The 19,785-nt window shown below is 44.1% G+C and overlaps 1 protein-coding gene across 1 annotated transcript in view; it reads left to right on the plus strand.

Moving 5' to 3' along the window:
* Positions 1-19,785, plus strand: part of LOC310776708 (flavin-containing monooxygenase 5-like) — a gene marked incomplete at its 3' end in the record, with an annotated part of 48,809 nt that extends 29,024 nt beyond the window's left edge. Inside the window, exons 10-12 of the mRNA XM_083636864.1 lie at positions 961-1,033; positions 2,387-2,697; positions 19,694-19,785. Coding sequence (XP_083492990.1) covers positions 961-1,033; positions 2,387-2,697; positions 19,694-19,785 — 476 coding nt within the window. The remainder of the gene's footprint in view (positions 1-960; positions 1,034-2,386; positions 2,698-19,693) is intronic.

Genomic DNA, 19,785 nt, shown 5'->3' on the forward strand with positions numbered 1-19,785 from the left:
GAACATGCAAAGGTATAATTCTCCTGATCATTCATAAAGTGTTTTCCATTCATACTATAGTGTTTTCCATTTTGCACATCAGTGTTCAATGAGTGCTTGGAATGTCTACTCGTATGATGTATGTGTTTGAGTTTTGAGAGCAAAGTGTGCTTGTGCAAAGGAAGTATAGGATTTAGCATTTTGTGCTTGAGTTTTGAGGGCAAAGTGTGCTTGTGCAAAGGAAGTATAGGATTTAGCATTTTGTGCTTGAGTTTTGAGGGCAAAGTGTGCTTGTGCAAAGGAAGTGTAGGATTTAGCATTTTGTGCTTGAGTCCTGAGATTTGTGTTTAGGATTTTGAGGGAGTGAGGTAGTGAATCAGGGAATATGTTTAAACAACCAGGAAAAACTGTAATAGAAAGACGCCATTTCCTACACCATCCATCAGCACAAGTTAACATTTTTTGCAGGTCGTTTTCATTTTCTGCCATCAATATTATATCGTCTGCATAAAGCAGGATGTTCACTTTTACTTCCCCACATGTTATCCCCACTCCCAGCTGTTTTATTTCCTTTGTTAAATCATTTATAAAAATAGCGAAGAGAGTTGGGGAAAGAGAATCTCCTTGTTTCACCCCTGAGGGTGTGGGGAACCACTCCGTATAGTATTCATTTAACTTGACACGGGCCACAGGTGCTTTATAGATGGACTGGATGGCAGAATAAAAATGTCCATTAATTCCGGTTTTAAGGAGCCTAAATAAAAGAAGATCTCTATCAACAAAACCAAAAGCCTTTTGAAAATCATTAAAACATGCAAAGGTTGATCTATTTTCCTGGATTCTATTTCTGATTACAGTACATACTGTGTGTATATGATCTATACAGGCTCTTGCTTTACGAAAACCATTGTATTGCCTCTGTGTAGCTATGCCTCTGTCTATTTTATTGTCATTTATTTTATTTTATTTCATGTTCACTAGGTTTAACTACACTTCCGTCAGAGGAGGCCATGTTACAGGACATGGAGAAAGCCACAGCAGCCATGCATCAGAGGTAGGCCATGATTATTTAACTCTAAGTTGTTCATGTCACATGATCTGTATTATCCTCTGGGCCCAGTAGTTCAACACTTTTAATCCCTATCTGATCGGATCAGATTTGGATTTTGGGTAGTTCAAAACCAAAAAACAGGATTAGGATCACTTTGATATCCAATCAGATATGAAATCAAATCCAAGCTTTAATCTGGATCAAATCTTCAAAACGGGTAGTTCAAAGCGACAACACAGGATTAGGATCAGTACCAGAACATTACCAGAGCAAAATGTACTATACAATTTATTTAAAAATATGTTTCAATATAAATAAGATGGCAAAGTTTGTTAACTGAAATAATACACAATTTTTAGCCTTCATGGCAAATACATTTTATATTTCATTTTTTGGTCACGTTTGTGGTGGCCTATTTTGTTTTCAACCAAATGTTGATGACATAAACGTTTATGCTCATAAAATTATCACAACAAAGATTGTCAATCACAAATGTAATTTAGATTAAAGAAAAAATATCTTCAACAAAAAAAAGTCCATCATCTGTCAAAAATGCAAGCGCACCAGACAACCAGAGCAGAGGGATGATGCCTACGAGACACTGCTGAGCCGTGAAACGGAGAGGGCAGAGATGCAGATCCGTCTGGCCAAAGAACAAATACAGCAAACTGAAACCTCACTTAGAATTCAGCTCCTCAAAGCATGCCTGGATGATCCAGCTGCCTTTGAATTAATGTTTTTTTTTGTTACCCTAGTGGGAGTATTTTTTTTTATTACAATTCCATTATGATTTTATGTCCTTTATGTATTTAAAAATATAATTAGACATTATAGATATCTCTGCAATGTGGTCTCTTGTCTTCCTTGTATTATTTTTCATATCCACTAGATGGAGATCGGTAGGATTAAAGCACTGATATTCAGGATCTAGTAATCTTGAAAAGTCTGAAACTGGATCAGGGTGATCCTATCCTGAATTGCTTTGAAATACTGGGACAAAATCTGGCCGAGTTGTCTGATCCTGGATCACAGAAAATGGGATTTCAAAATCTGATCGGATCTGATTGAGATTAAAAGTTTTGAACTACTGGGCCCTGGAGATGAATGGAAATCCTCTGCACTGCACCGAAATGCAGTTTCCACTCAACAAATAACGGCCATTGAAAAAAGTTCATTTTAACCTGTGTGAGCTGAACTTTGAACGAGCTCTTGTGAAGTGTGAACTTGCAATTCATTTACCATGTAAAACGATGTGGATAAAAGCACTATAAGTGCAGTCCAGTTACCATTTGACTCCCTTTTGTTATTATTTCGTAAACAAGAATTTGTTTTGAATTGACTTGCCTGTTTCTCCAGGTTTGCCTGTTCTGAACGCAACCCGCTCCAAGTGGACTACATTCCTTACCAGGACTCCCTGGCAAAACGGGTGGGGGTTCAACCCAACATCCTGCAGCTCTTACTGACGGATCCCAGGCTCGGACTGCAGGTGTTTCTCGGTCCCTGCACCCCATACCAGTACCGTCTGACTGGGCCGGGCCAATGGCCCGGAGCCCGTCATGCCATCCTCACTCAATGGGAACGGGTGGTTCGGCCTTTCAGCACCAGAGTGGTACCAGAACCAGAGACTAGGCCGTCTGCTAGATTCGGCCTGATGCTGGCTGTCTCAGGTGTTGTGCTGCTGTGCTGCTCTCTCTACAATCAACACAGCATCTCCTCTTTCTTCTCTCCTACCCCAATCTGATGAGATGATAATGGAGGGAGCAGCTGAGCAACACAAACGCCTGCGACCCTGTGTCCTCCTCATATGGGGACACAGATAACACTTTTTACATAATACACACTAACCGTGAGGAGTAAGCTTCGGATGATTTTCGTAAATATAACGATATTCGGGAAGTATCACAATTTTGAAAATTTACTTTGAGGTTGTCGCAGACTGTTTTAAAGCCAGAGTGAAGCATCTAATATCATATGAAACTAGAAGACCGAAGACATCGGTTGGTACTAACCTTGTCCTCTTTTTCTCAGCCTAATGTTGACAGGTGTGTGTGTGTTCTTTTTTAACCAGTAGTCTAGTTATTTAGACTTTCTGATGCTATTGTATGGCTAAATCAGCCAATTTTATTTTATGGGGAAAAACTGTTGGAATGCGCAGTGGAAGTGGTCCCTCAGAAAATTTGGTTTGCTAAACTACTTATACCATACTACATACAAACACATGTTTCTTAGGTCTTGGTTTCACATTCATGTGACTCATTGTTTCCATTTTGACCAAAACATTTACCACAGATAGCATTTTCTTGTGATATTTTTATTGCGTTGTATTTTAATACATGAACACAGGACAACACAACAAAGTACACACACACACCCACAGTACACACTCACATACATAAACACTTAAATCCTCCCTCTACCACAGATAGCAATTAAATGTTTACTCTCCTGTGTGGAGGATTATCATGTGTCTATTCAAGTTTCCTTTACGACCAAAACCTTTACCACAGACTGAGCAATTAAATTGTTTCTCTCCTGTGTGGACTAGCATGTGTCTCTTCAAGGATGTTTTTTGACCAAAACATTTACCACAGACTGAGCAATTAAATTGTTTCTCTCCTGTGTGGATTATCATGTGTGTCTTCAAGTATCCTTTTTGAGCAAAACCTTTACCACAGATTGAGCAATTAAATTGTTTCTCTCCTGTGTGGATTATCATGTGTCTGTTCAATTCTCTGTTACGACCAAAACCTTTACCACAGATTAAGCAATTAAATTGTGCCTCACCTGTGTGGATTATCATGTGTGTTTGCAAGCTTGTTTTATAACCAAAACCTTTACCACAGATTGAACAATTAAATTGTTTCTCTCCTGTGTGGATTATCATGTGTGTTTTCAAGTTTGTTTTTTGACCAAAACATTTACCACAGACTGAGCAATTGAATTGTTTCTCACCGGTGTGGATTATCATGTGTGTTTTCAAGCTTGTTTTATAACCAAATCCTTTACCACAAACTGAGCAGCTGAAGTGTTTCTTCCAAAGAACTTCATTGTTTTTCTGTGAGTCTAAACCTGACTGAGGTTCAATAGCTTCCATCCATTCAGCATCGCTGTCTTCAGTCTCTGGTTGAGAAGAGTCTGCAGTCATGTCATCATTAGTTGGTTGTAAATGAGTAGCTGGATCTAAGTTCCTGGGTGGTTCTGATACTCCACAGTCCTCTCCATCAGCTGCTGTTTTCATATGTTCAGTTGAGCTGCTGGCTAGAGGCTCTGCCTCTCTGTTCTCCTCAGTTTGGCTTTGATGAAGCTGTGCGCACCGAGGTTTATCTTCCTCATCTTCACTCTTCACATGGACAGGAGTGAATGGGAACTTGGTGACATCAACCTCCTCCAGCCCTTGAAGCTGCTGTCCCTCTTGATTGATCCAGACTAGTCCCTCCTGTTCCTCTTTCATGTGTGGGGGCTCTGGGTCCTCCTGGTACAGAGTGGGGCTCCACTCCTGCTGCTCAGGATCCTCTTCTTCAATGACCAACAGCTGCTGGAGGTCTGGAGGTAAGGCTTCTCTGTGTAACCACACAGCGTCCAGCAGTTTTCCTTGTCGGTCGATCTCCTCTTTTGAACGAGCAGCTTCCTCCTCGTACTCTGCTATCGTTCTTTCAAACAGCCCAAATATCTCTTCAACAGCCGCAGTTAGGCGCTGCTTCACCACCGCCCTCAGCTTCTGGACTTTAGACATTTTCCTCATTTTCACACAGTGACTGGAACTTTTCCTCCTCAACTATTTACTGACTTTATCTTTCAAAGCTCCAATAGCTTCACAGCTAACGTTAGCTTCACTGCTAAAACGTTATGCTTCAAAGCTCAAATAGCTTAACAGCTAACGTTAGCTTCACAGCTAAACCATTCACCCGAGTCCCATAAAAGATGAGCTTCTTCTTCTTCCTCTCAGAGTTCAACAGAGCCTCGGTTCCTCTTCATAATTCGTGATAATATCATTCGCACATAGTCGTCTGTTTGTAAATTGAACTTCCAGGAAATAATACGCTACTGCTACTTCTTTCAAGAACCGGGGCCAGTACAGAGCACGCCCCTACAGAGCACGCCCCCTAAGTACAGAGCACGCCCATAGGTGAATCCCTCTATCTAAAGAGCACCTCAAATAAACAGTCCAAAGCGCTCCTTCCCAAACAAGAAAATGTTACATAATTTATATATATATTGTAACGAAGTGAGTATTCGTCCAAGGAACTGGAGACTTGAAGTTGGTACAGGCTTTTTATTCTTGTCTTCACAATATAGCTCCTAGCAACTAGCTTCGCTGCTAGCTCTGCAACCACCCGGTCACCTCGCCCACATGGCCTGACTGGCCTCCGCCCCGGCCGCTGGTCACATATATCCCCTTCCCCCTAGGAACACACCCACACATATCAGTTCCTAGCCAAGCACGGAAACACCCCAATACACGTAATTACCCGATACGCTACATTTCCCCCACACAACTTTAATGTCGCTTCCACGCGACATGCACAACCCACACACATCCCCCTGTACCAAAACACACCCAACACAATATTTTTCCCATCACCACATCAAATTCTAATTCCCCAACAAACAGTCTTTTCTTTTCAGCACCCCCGTCATAATGTCCAGTTTTCATTAGGTACTCCGTAATGTCTAGTTTTCCATTAGGTACCCCCATAATGTCTAGTTTCCCATTAGGCACTCCATAATGTCTAGTTTTTCATTATTTCCTTTCTTTTTCACACATTTAAATTCAACCCACATTTCCCATTCAACAATAACCCCCACATCTCAATTAAACACAAGCCCCCACATTTTCCTTAACTTTTCTTTTAAACCCCATTTCCATCCCCCCCTTTTCCCAGCTTCTGTCCCACCTGAAGCACTCTTTTCGGTCCCCCCTTTTGTTTGTTCCAGTAGCCAAATGCACGAACGAGCACCGGATCGACATCCTCGTCCTCCGGTCTCCACTCGCGCCCGTCGACTCTCCAGATGACCCTGGCGTCGTCCTCCCGGCCTCGCACTCGCTCGTTTTTCCGTCCCCCTCCTCCAGGGTTGAGGACAGCAGAGCGAACACCACCGGCGTCGATCTTCCCCTCGGCTCTCCGCTCGTTTTTCCGTCCCCCTCCTCCAGGGTTGAGGACAGCAGAGCGAACACCACCGGCGTCGATCTTCCCCTCGGCTCTCCGCAGTGCAACGTTAGGGGGTGTATAGCGGTTAGGCTGGGCCGGTTCCCCCGGTGGTAACCCCCTTCGCTCACTCGGAGACACGAGCGTCGCTCTCCCGACTGTAACAACGCTGCAGACGATGTCCCTCTCTTCCCTCTGGCTGTTCCCCTGCAGCACCGTCCTCCTATCCGTCACAACGCTCTCTTCTCCCCGGCTGCTCACACTCTCCCCAGCCCGTGTCTCACCTCCGGCCTCCCCACTCTCAGTGCAGTCCCTGGCCAAGTGCTCCAGCGACTGGCAAGTCCAGCAGAGTCTCACCTGTCCGCCGCCTGCACGTCTCTCTTCTCCCGCTGTCCCCCGATCTCCGACAGCCTTTTGACACTCTCTAGCCAGGTGTCCAATCTCGCCGCATGCCCAGCAGGCTCCCTGCTGTCCATGTCGTTGTCCCGCATACCCGGTCCGTCTCCCGGGACCGCCTCGGCACCACCTCGCCACGTGGCCCGGCTCTCTGCAGGTCCAACACAGTCTCTTCCGTGGCTCCTCCGGCCGCTCTCCCTGCTGCATTACCTCCGCGCTCATCAAGTCCACCCGCTGCATGACTTCTCGCAGCGCCCGCAAAACCCCTACTGCCCAGGCAGGAGTCTCTTCCACCAGCCGTCCGACCTCTCTCAACACACGGGCCTCCATGCCCGCCAGCATCGAGCTGATCCCCGCCGTCAGCTCTCCTTTCCTCCCGTTCACCGATGGCCATTCTCCGCGCACCATCGCACGTGGTCTTAGCAGCTAGCAGTTAGCAGTTAGCACCCCTGGTAGCTAACTTACTAGCGCTAGATCTAGAGCCCAAAAACCGCACCACCCAGTCTCTTTTGCCGTTCCTTCTCACCCTCTCCCCTCTCGGCCGAATCAGAGGCGTTACCGCTTTACTGTCTGACACCAATGTAACGAAGTGAGTATTCGTCCAAGGAACTGGAGACTTGAAGTTGGTACAGGCTTTTTATTCTTGTCTTCACAATATAGCTCCTAGCAACTAGCTTCGCTGCTAGCTCTGCAACCACCCGGTCAGCTCGCCCACATGGCCTGACTGGCCTCCGCCCCGGCCGCTGGTCACATATATCCCCTTCCCCCTAGGAACACACCCACACATATCAGTTCCTAGCCAAGCACGGAAACACCCCAATACACGTAATTACCCGATACGCTACAATATATATAAACTATAAAAACGGAGCATTTAGATTTAGGACACAGGGACCTGTATAGACGGTTTTCACCAGCTGCAACCCCACAGCACTTCCTTTTTCTCAGCTTCTTCTGTGTTTTATGGCGGTTGGCATCCTTAACTGTTGCATTACCAGTACCACCACCTGAATTGTATCAGCTTCACAGCCTGACATAGCCTAGGCTACTTCTATTTCTATTTTTTATTTTTGCTATGTAAACATTTAAATGTAAAGATAGGCCTATGCGTGCAATAACGTACTGATAGTCAGCTTACTCTGTAACATGTAGCTTTTATTAGCCTCTCAGGCTAGCTCCGGGACGCAATCTTTTTTTTCCCATGATGGCGAAGGCATGACCCGCCCCTCTCTGCCTCTAATTGGCTGACTGCACTCGGCTGCTCTCGCCTGCTTCCCAGGCGAGCCAGAAGTCATCTCAAACAAGCCATTATAGTCTATACTTTCATTCAATGTCACGATGCTGCGGGGGGAAGGAGGCTACTTCATAGCTTAACTACGAAAATAGTGTCGGCTGTTTATCTCCCTTTCTGCTGCAGCATGTTGAAGAAATAAACGTTCAGTTTGAACAACACCCATTCTGGTCATTATAGAGCAAGATGATCGCTTCCACTACCAGGGCCGCCCAGAGAGATGGCAGTGCCCCTGGAAGGGTCCAGCCACTATGCCCCCCACTATGCCCCCCCCCCTCCCCCGTACGCGCTTTACTCATATCAACGCTGCAGCTTTCGGAGCTGACTGAAAAAAGTTTGTTAACAGACTCCTCTCCTCTCCTCTCCTCTCCCCTCTCCTCCTCTCTCTTCTCCCCCTCTCCTCTCCTCTCCTCCTCTCCTCCCCTCTCCCCCTCTCTCCTCTCCTCTCCCCTCCCATCCTCCCCCTCTCCTCCTCTTCTCTCCCCCTCTCCTCTCCTCCTCCTCTCCCCCTCCCCTCCCCTCTCCTCCTCTCTCCTCCCCTCCCCTCTCCCCCTCTCTCCCCTCCCTTCCTCTTCTCTCCCCCTCTCCTCTTCTCTCCCCCTCTCCTCTCCTCCCATCTCTCCTCTCCTCTCCTCCCCTCGCCTCTCCTGCTCTCCTCCCCCTCTCCCCTCCTCTTCTCCTCTCCTCTGGTTCCCCCCCCCCCCGTCTGGGGTCGCCTTTTATACACGGTGCAAACAGCGCAGGACAACGTGATTGGCTGGCTCAGATTTGAACAGATCTGAGCCAGCCAATCGCGTTATCCTGTGATGACGTAATGTCCTGTGCCCCATGACCGGATGGACCATATATGGACTTCCTCCCCACGACTTCCTCGTGCTATCATAGCTGCTGACTGTTACTGCACTATCCGTCAGATCCCTTTGCAATACATAAAGGTACATGGACGTTACTGCATGTCTGTGTTTGTCTAGTTAACGCGTTAACGTTAGCTAACGGCTAACATTCGCTAGTTAGCTAACCAACCAGCAGCTAACATTAGCTAGCTAGCTAGCTTACAGGAAGCAATATTTTTTTCGGATGATGGCGAAGGCATAACCCACCCCTGGCCCTCCGCCTCTGATTAGTGGCAGCGTTATAAACCATAGATATGACTATATTAAAAACATAAACACACTGGCGTCTTTCATGCAGGCTAGCAAGCGTAACTGCTGTATGTCTGTCTGACCCACTGAGTTTGACGGTCTGACCACAGACTGTAGAAAGAGATGTAATGCAGGATAGCCAAGCGAATGTGTTTGGCTACCTTGTTAATGTGTCTGTCGGAGACACGGCCTAACGTTAACATTTAATATGAGCCGAATATCAGCCTGCGCTCAGCTATGTATACAGGAAGTAAACCGGATATTCAGGTGGGTTGTGACGGTTGTTATTGTTGTCAAGTTAAAACTGTCTATATATTGTCATGATTACATGTCTGTTATAAGAATGTATTGTATCTCATTGTATCTCATTTAAATCTAATTTCTAATGTTAAAAGCTGCTTATAGGTCATTCCAAGTCTATCTAATGATTTAAAAAACGAGTCAAACAGTTTTGGTTACAAGTAATATATGTATTGCACTGTGATATTGACACCATTACATGAAATATCTGTAGGCCTACAGTTAAAAAACATTTATTTTCTTTTATTTCATTTATTTTGTTATTTTCTTTTATATACAGTGAAATGAGTATACCACTATACGATCACTATGTAAAAGTACCTCACAGAGAATGGCTTCCATCTGTGGTAGATGGAGCAGAGAGACCAACCCACTATGCCATGCTGATTGTGGTTGCTTTGTGTCCCACCTTTTCAGACAATAAACCACAAATGCTCCATCCTTCCGACTCCTGTGAAATACTTCAGCAGAGGCAGATACCATAGGTCACATTGGCACCACACTGTGGTGATACAGGTGTACTAGTAGGCTACAAATCATCTCGCTGCTGCAGAGTGTGGAACTCTCTCTATTCTAATCTAAATTCATTGACTGTGTAGCTACTCATTTAAAGTGCAGGTATAAACCTGGAACAGCATATACACATCCGTTAGTTCTAAATGAAAAGAGCGTGAATATCCTACTGCCCGCTGAGCAGGTCAGAAACTGAACGGTAGCAACAATCAGAAGCTATAGGTCTAACACTCCTAGCTGGAAACAGCCTGTTCAGAAATTACATTCAGAAATAGATCTGGAAACACAACAGAGTGTTATGCCTAGATTCAAGATTCAAGATTTATTTGCCATGTCAACAAGTTGATTGGGATTTGTCTTAGTGAGCTCATATACAAATACAAGCACATAAAACCATGCATTCACTGTACACAATAGAAAACAACAATGGAAAGATGATTTGACAATACTGCATCGTACAACACTGTAGACAGCTTATGGGTATGTGCTGTCCCGGAACCTGGGTGTTTTGGTCTCAACACTTGTGAATCTTGAATGAGGGCAGGAGGTTAAAGAGGTAGTTTGCTGGGTGGAATGGGTCGCTTAACATTTCCAGGCTCTTCTTTTTAAGCCTTTAGCCTTGTATATTTCTGCTATAGGGCTGGGAGATTGCATCTGATGATTCTGGATACACTGTAGACAGTGTGCACAACTCTATCCAACTGTCTCCTGTCCTCAGCTGACAAGTTTCCAAACCAAACCGTTATAGCATATGTAGGGATGCTCTCCACTGCTGCTCTATAGAACTGCACCATGCCATTCACAGAAATACCATACTTCCTCAATTACCTCAATTCTGTTGGGGCTTATAGGGGGTGTTGTGGGTAGTACCCGGCTCATTTCCACCACATTTTACTGCCCTGTACAGCTCGTCACCACTCGGCTCTAATCGTATCAGCCCTATGGACGTTTTGCTTCCACCGCGGATCATCTGCCCCCACCCACCCCCGCCCACATCCTCAGTCAGATATCTTGAGGTGAGAGGTCAAGGGACCCCCTATGAAAATGGCCATGCCAGCTTTTCGCTTGCCAAAATGTAGTCTAACTTTGGAGCATTGTAGGACGACTCAGCGTGACGTCACTTGCCACCCAGAAATGCGGAAGCCTGTAGCAGGTAATAGTATGAGTTGTGCCAAACAAACGTTTAGTAGTACGTTTACATGTTTAGTAATGTAATGTATATTATATAGCGCTTCACTGTTCATTGGTGCTTTTGACCGTGCTCAAAGACACTTTACAAACATAGGATAAAGCAACTTTAATAAAGACAGAAAATATTAAAATCGATGAGAGAGAGAGAAAAAAAGATTATAGGTCAAAAGCAACAGTGAGAAGGTGGGGTTTGAAGGCTATTTTGGAAAGATGACATAATGAGTATGAAAGACAATGAGTTTTGGCTGGTCAGATGTGACTGGGGAGGGCATTCCAGAGGGAGGGGGCGGCTGCAGCAAGGCCCTGTCAGAGGCCCCCTGTCACAGCTTTAGCAAAGAGACTTTTTTTCGTGCAGACATCCGTCAAAACGGCCCACCGGTTGAGAACCACTGGTAGACGTGTCCAGGCAGGTCCATTTAGATATAGGCTATACTGTTTGCAGTTGCACCTTCTTGAATGGCACATTTGGTGACAGGTTTATAGCCTACCTTCCATGTAGAAGATGAAGTAGATGTATGTAGCCTATATACCGGTAGTAAGATATGATTTACCACCTGGAAGCTGAGGTATACGGAAGGTCGTATTCACATGCAGTCAGGTCATGAATGCAGCATTTTTTTCAATGAAAGAAACAAACGTGTGATGTTTACGTTCATCACCATGGTGACGGTGTGGGAGGCGGTTCGCTCTTGACGTCCACAGAGAGGAATACACCAATCAGAAATTAGCTTTTTTGCTCGACTGACGTCACTCTTAAAGCGAAAAGAACCGTTACTTGGTTGCCTACAAACTCTACAACAGCGGGGGGAAGAAGGGATAGGTGAAAACACGTATTCTTGTTTTAAGCTCGTAGACTATCTTTCCCAAAATAATTGATCATACTTGGACATCAACTCCAGTGAAGTAACGGTCTATACAGCAGCACTTTTGGGGGCGTTTTGCTGCCCGTTCGGATCGGGATGATCTCCAACTGTGGGGTGAGTGACTGTTCTCTCCATGGAGACAACCGCCAGCCAAACTCTTATCAAAGCGGGCAAATTAACGATGCCTTGCTTATAGGTAAACGCTACATATCACAGAACACTGATTAACACGTTTAACGAATTACAAATAGCAACTGGAATATTCGGCGTACAAATGACGTGCCAAACAGCACTTTATTTCTGTGAAATCTCAACTTTATGAATCGGTTTTCAGTGCTCGCTACCGCCCCCACGGTGTATTCTGGTGGAAGGAGATTCGGACGAGCCAGTTCTACAAGTTTAAATTTCATTGAAATAGCTGCTGCTTAGTCTGCCAGCTGTATGCCGAATTGGAGAATGGGCCATAAGTATTCGTAAAAGGAATCATGGCATGTTCTACGAGGTGTGTATCATCGTTTTCCCGGCAAGCAGGGTGCATTTAACTCCCATATTTTAACAGAGTTTGGGGTGATGCTTCGACCATACTGAACGTACACCGCTGTGCCCTGCCTGACGTGCTGCTGCAGAGACTCTTGTTCAATTGAGTTGTCTGCCTGGGAACTAAAGTGATTAACGTTACCTACGTGTGGAGGAGGACCCCCATATTTGACGAAGAGTCTATCAAATGTATGTGTCACCCGTCACCCCATCTCCTCAGCGTGTTGTAACCTTACGCTATCTCTCTCCTCTCCTCTCCTCTCTCTCTCTCTCTCTCTCTCTCTCTCTCTCTCTCTCTCTCTCTCTCTCTCTCTCGACAGAGATAGGGAGAGAGAGAGAGAGGTGAGAGAGAGAGAGACACTGAACTGTATTTGTAAGCAGTGTTGGGGGTAGCTCATTACACAAGTAACCTATTACATGTAGCGTAATATATTGCTTTTAGCAGTAACTCAGTAATATAACTTATTACTTATAGGATGTCAGTAATATTATACGAGTTACTTTGTCAAGTATAGCTATATAAGTTATAAGCTATAGATGACGATAACAAAGGAATAATAACATTTAGAATTTTGGATGGTTTACACTGACTTCAATGCGGTTTAAATTATTTTTCGGGATGGTTCCGGGGTGGCCATGTAAATTCTGCTGCTGCTGTTGTTATAATGTAATGTAATATTGTAAAGTAACTTATTACTTTTAAATGAAAGTAACTAGTAGGCTAATATAGTATATTACATTTCGAAAGTAACTCGCCCAACACTGTAAGTGAACCGATGATGATTTACTGTTATAGGATATGTGGGATAGACAAAATAATGCAAATAACCCAATATTTTATTTTTTAATATACAAACAGGACAGACGAACAGGCTCAGACACAGGAAAACAAAAACAAAACAATAAATACTATTCGACATTCAATATTACAACATGGCGCTACTAGCCACATAAGGTGTTTATGTGTGGACCACCATTTGATCAGATTTTGTCACAGGGTCCCCCATCTGATAAGATCTGAGCTTTTGTGATGACTGGCCCTGGCTTGTAGGAGGAGCCTGGTGTGACTGGCCCTGGCTTGTAGGAGGAGCCTGGTGTTGGGGTGGTTAGGCTGATTGGCTGCACCTGTGCCCACTGCAGGAGAGGGCAGAGTCAGTTGAAGCAGGGGGACGGTTGAGGCATGGAGCCTTTATGTGTGTTACACAAGAGCTAAGAACTTGAAATTTGGGCAACTAATTTCACCTTTTCATAACAACTGTAGGCGGGTGAATTTTTATATTACTCGCCCTTTTTGGAGTAAAATAGATGATAGAAAAGGGGGTGATTGACAGATCGCTTGTCCAGTGATCACGCAGCTTGCCGATCACGGACCAATAGTAGGCGGAGCTGCGGCTCTGGGAAACTCCCATCTCACGTGAGGTGTGGAAGGACTCAACCCATTCCCTCCCACTCTGCTGACGGCCAACGTTTGAATTCTGCCAGGGAGAAGACATTTAATGGGATAGCTATTAGCTACGTCCATATTATTTATGTCTATGATCATGACGTAGGCCTATGACTCAATGGAACGCTAATAGTGATGTCATGTCATATGAATTCGATTCTGACGAGCTAGCATGTTAATTAGCTAGCTATGTTAACTAAGCCCACTGCCTGAGCCCACTGAGTGAGCAAAAGTTTGCCCGTTGACCAGTTCCAGTCAAACTCTTTCCAACCCGGGCATCAGCTTTGAAATCCGTTGGCCCGTTGTTGTGCTGTAAGCAATAATGACTAGCAGCTAAGCTAACGTGATGTTACATCAGTTCCCATCTATAGAGAAGCTAAGCTAACGTGATGTTACTTCGGTTCCCAGCTATAGAGCAGCTAAGGTAACGTGATGTTACTTCGGTTCCCAGCTATAGAGCAGGTAAGCTAACGTGATGTTACTTCAGTTCCCAGCTATAGAGCAGCTAAGCTAACGGGATGTTACTTCAGTTCCCAGCTATAGAGCAGCTAAGCTAACGTGATGTTACATCAGTTCCCAGCTATAGAGTAGCTAAGCTAACGTGATGTTACTTCAGTTCCCAGCTATAGAGCAGCTAAGCTAACGTGATGTTACATCAGTTCCCAGCTATAGAGCAGCTAAGCTAACGTGATGTTACTTCAGTTCCCAGCTATAGAGCAGCTAAGCTAACGTGATGTTACATCAGTTCCCAGCTATAGAGTAGCTAAGCTAACGTGATGTTACTTCAGTTCCCAGCTATAGAGCAGCTAAGCTAACGTGATGTTACTTCAGTTCCCAGCTATAGAGCAGCTAAGCTAACGTGATGTTACATCAGTTCCCAGCTATAGAGTAGCTAAGCTAACGTGATGTTACTTCAGTTCCCAGCTATAGAGCAGCTAAGCTAACGTGATGTCACATCAGTTCCCAGCTATAGAGCAGCTAAGCTAACGGGATGTTACATCAGTTCCCAGATATAGAGCAGCTAAGCTAACGTGATGTTACTTCAGTTCCCAGCTATAGAGTAGCTAAGCTAACGTGATGTTACATCAGTTCCCAGCTATAGAGTAGCTAAGCTAACGTGATGTTACATCAGTTCCCAGCTATAGAGCAGACATTGAGTATTGAAGACATGAGACAAAGCTCTTGTGCTTTTTTGACAACAGCGTGGCCGCCATGATGTTGCAATGGAACAACCTATAGAGGGTATGCACACCCACTGGAACACGCCCCCTCAATCGGGAACGAGTGTCAAAATGAGTGTCAAATTCCACCCTGAGCAGCAGGTGTCAGTTATCTAGGCTGATTACTGCATTCAAGCTCAGTCTTGCTGTGACTCAGTGGGCGTGACCCCACAGTGACTTCTGCCTCTGTGACATCACATGCATACCCTCTATTAGCCTGCGCTTCTTATCAGTGTAAGATCTTTGGTGCAGAATCAGATGACGTGCAAATATACAGCAGCAGTTTTTAGAACTTTGAAATAGAACACCCGTTATCCAGGTAGAAAAACTGACTGGAGTGATGAGTACACCAGGCCCAGGTGCACCCAATCAGCCTAACGACCCCAACACCAGGCTCCTGCAAGACAGGGCCAGGAGAGAGGGAGGGTCATCACACTTTTAGATCTTTTGTTACAGAAAGTGTATCATGAAACCCATGACCAAAATAGCCATACATTCTGTCCTTATGTTAGGCTATTTATGGTTGGAATTCCAGTGAAAATAAATTATTGCCCTTTTTGCTGGGGACCCCCTGGAAACCCCCTCAAGGACCTCTGGGGGTCCCCAGACCCTACTTTGAGAACCAATGTCATATAGTATCTATGCCATTTGCTATACTGCTGTGGAAGATCTCAGAGATGCCTGATGGTGAATCCTGATCATCAGTGGAGCTTGTTTCTCCGTCATGTCTGTGAGGTCAACCTGCTCCTCTAGTCTGCTGGACCTGCTGCTTCGCCTGCCTGGCCTATAAAAAGCCTTCATGCTGGAATGCCACTGAGTGTTGAGTGACCTGTAGAGGTCAGAGGCATCTGCTATATTTACCGGCTGTGTAACGTGATCTGTGGCATTCTGGATGGCTGTGCTCATACTATCCCTGCCCGGCTCCTCTGGCAGTCTGGGGCCGCACTCTCCCCAAGTAGCACCCCATCGCTTTCTGTCCACTGGCCTGAAGCACCCAGCACAACCAGGGTGAGCAGCCTCTTCCACACCAACCTAACCACTGCTATTCTTCCTTTTCTTCTTTTAGGTACGTGCTTGTTAGTTGCTGTGTGTGCGTGAGTGTGTGTGTGTGTGTGTGTGTGTGTGTGTGTGTGTGTGTGTGTGCGCGCGCATGTGTGTGTGTGCGTGTGTGTGGGCTGTTTGCACAGCTGTAAGCTACACCTTCCTAGGGAGACGATGCTGGAGGATAGATGATAACATTTCACAAAGTTCTGAATTTTTTCGCTACGTTGGGCGCGATGGCAAGGTGCAAACTTTGTGTTGGACGGAGTCAATTTATCAAATGTCTCTTGACCTAAGCCTTATAATGGATCTATACTTTACTACTGTACTATACTATACTATACTATACTATACTATTCTCCATACTATACTATACTCCATACTGTACTATACTCCATACTATACTATACTAGCTCTTGACCTAAGCCTTATAATGGAGCAACTTCTCCAGATAAAAGCTCCTACAAGCTGAAGGATGCATCATCAGTCTTTAATGGTCGGATGTGAAATGTGGAGAATGTGTTGACCGCTCGCCTGTACGCTCACATGGGTTTATTTATGCTGAGGTTGTCTGCTGTAAAGTGAAGCAGTTAGCTGGTCTGTCTTTCTATATGATGTATTTCTATATGATGTCTTTCTATATGATATGATATTTTCTCTTCAGCAACACATGCTGTTATTTAGGGCCCTTCTGTATTTGATAATGTGATCGAGCAATAATGTGGATTTCAGCGTGTCAGATTACAGTTATCTCAAACTAATTCTCAGTGCAAGTCAAGGGGAATAGGATGCTGCCCTAGTACTGAGATACTGTATAGGCAAGTGCTGGGTTCTCTGTTGGATGATGTGTATGTGGTGTTCCTCACATGTAACATGACATCATGTACTGTATGTTGGATGATGTGTATGTGATGTTCCTCACATGTAACATGACATCATGTACTGTATGTTGGATGATGTGTATGTGGTGTTCCTCACATGTAACATGACATCATGTACTGTATGTTGGATGATGTGTATGTGGTGTTCCTCACATGTAACGTGACATCATGTACTGTATGTTGGATGATGTGTATGTGGTGTTCCTCACATGTAACATGACATCAAGTACTGTATGTTGGATGATGTGTATGTGATGTTCCTCACATGTAACATGACATCAAGTACTGTATGTTGGATGATGTGTATGTGGTGTTCCTCACATGTAACGTGACATCATGTACTGTATGTTGGATGATGTGTATGTGATGTTCCTCACATGTAACATGACATCAAGTACTGTATGTTGGATGATGTGTATGTGGTGTTCCTCACATGTAACATGACATCATGTACTGTATGTTGGATGATGTGTATGTGGTGTTCCTCACATGTAACATGACATCAAGTACTGTATGTTGGATGATGTGTATGTGATGTTCCTCACATGTAACATGACATCATGTACTGTATGTTGGATGATGTGTATGTGGTGTTCCTCACATGTAACATGACATCATGTACTGTATGTTGGATGATGTGTATGTGATGTTCCTCACATGTAACATGACATCATGTACTGTATGTTGGATGATGTGTATGTGATGTTCCTCACATGTAACATGACATCATGTACTGTATGTTGGATGATGTGTATGTGGTGTTCCTCACATGTAACATGACATCATGTACTGTATGTTGGATGATGTGTATGTGATGTTCCTCACATGTAACATGACATCATGTACTGTATGTTGGATGATGTGTATGTGATGTTCCTCACATGTAACATGACATCATGTACTGTATGTTGGATGATGTGTATGTGGTGTTCCTCACATGTAACATGACATCATGTACTGTATGTTGGATGATGTGTATGTGATGTTCCTCACATGTAACATGACATCATGTACTGTATGTTGGATGATGTGTATTTTTATTTTTATTTCATTTTTTTTTTTTTTTTTTTTACCTTTATTTATACAGGGAAGAGCCCTTGAGAGCAAGCTCTCATTTTCAAGGGAGCCCTGTTACAGTGAGAACATTTACAATAGTTACAATATTACAGACAACTTACAAATACAAATATTACACTATATAGAAAACATTCAAGATTCCAGATAGAAATAATCAAAATAAAAAACAAGGTAAGAGCAGATCAAATAAAACAAGAGCATTCATTTTGCAGAGTACCGTCAAGAAGTACTCTGAAGGATTCCAGGGGAATCAGCTGATTCAATTTCAGAATGTTTTGCAACAAATTCCATTTATCAGCAGCATAATAAGAAAAGGCACTTTTTCCTAGTTCAGTCCTTGCTCGTGGAACAGACAACCTGATATGTGAATGCGATCGGGTTTGATAGTTTGTGTTCACTTGACTAATGAGTGAGGACATGTACAGGGGGAGTTTCCCAATCAGGGCTTTATAAATGAATAAAAGACAGTGTTGCTCCCTTCGAGCTGTCAGAGAGGGCCAGCCTAACTTTTCATATAAAATACATCTGTGAGTAAGAAATCTATCACCCGTTATAAAGCGCAAGGCGCTATGATACACCGCATCAAGCGGCTTCAGGATGGATGGAGCAGCATGCATATAAATAATATCCCCATAATCAAAAACAGACAATATTAGTGACTGAACAATGAACTTTCTAACACAGGGTGCAAGACAGGACTTATTTCTATAAAGAAAACCAATTTTTCTCCTCAGTTTCTTTGTGAGATGTTCCACATGGATCTGGAAGGACAGTTTGGTGTCCAGCCAAATGCCGAGATATTTATATGAACCAACGGTTTCGATTTGTGCGCCTTGCTGAGTGCAAATACAGAGACCATTGTCTATATTATGGGACCGTGAAAATAACATTGATTTTGTTTTGTCTGAGTTCAAGACAAGTTTGAGGTCAAAAAGTGCCTGTTGAAAGGAGTCAAAAGCAGTTTGCAGACTTTCAACCGCCTGGGCAGGGGTGTTTCCGAAACAATATATGATTGTATCGTCTGCATAATAATGGACATTATAAAGTGCAGAGGAGGGTAGAATGTAATTTATATATAAAGTAAACAATACTGGGCCTGAGATGGATCCCTGTGGAACACCTTTATTGATTGTGAGAGAGCTAGATTTATGACCACTTGCCACTATGTGGTGTTCCGTATGTGGTGTTCCTCACATGTAACATGACATCATGTACTGTATGTTGGATGATGTGTATGTGATGTTCCTCACATGTAACATGACATCAAGTACTGTATGTTGGATGATGTGTATGTGGTGTTCCTCACATGTAACATGACATCATGTACTGTATGTTGGATGATGTGTATGTGGTGTTCCTCACATGTAACATGACATCAAGTACTGTATGTTGGATGATGTGTATGTGGTGTTCCTCACATGTAACATGACATCATGTACTGTATGTTGGATGATGTGTATGTGGTGTTCCTCACATGTAACATGACATCATGTACTGTATGTTGGATGATGTGTATGTGGTGTTCCTCACATGTAACATGACATCATGTACTGTATGTTGGATGATGTGTATGTGGCGTTCCTCACATGTAACGTAACGTGACGTCATGTGTTTCCTCAGGAGTGACCGGAGACCAAGCCTCTATGTGTCCACTGCGGGGTAGCTACTGTAGGATGAGCTGCCCCAATGCCATCGCTGTCTGCGGGGACTGA

This window comes from Poromitra crassiceps, assembly GCF_964638095.1.
Source record: "Poromitra crassiceps genome assembly, chromosome: 5".
NCBI classification, from domain to species: domain Eukaryota; kingdom Metazoa; phylum Chordata; class Actinopteri; order Beryciformes; family Melamphaidae; genus Poromitra; species Poromitra crassiceps.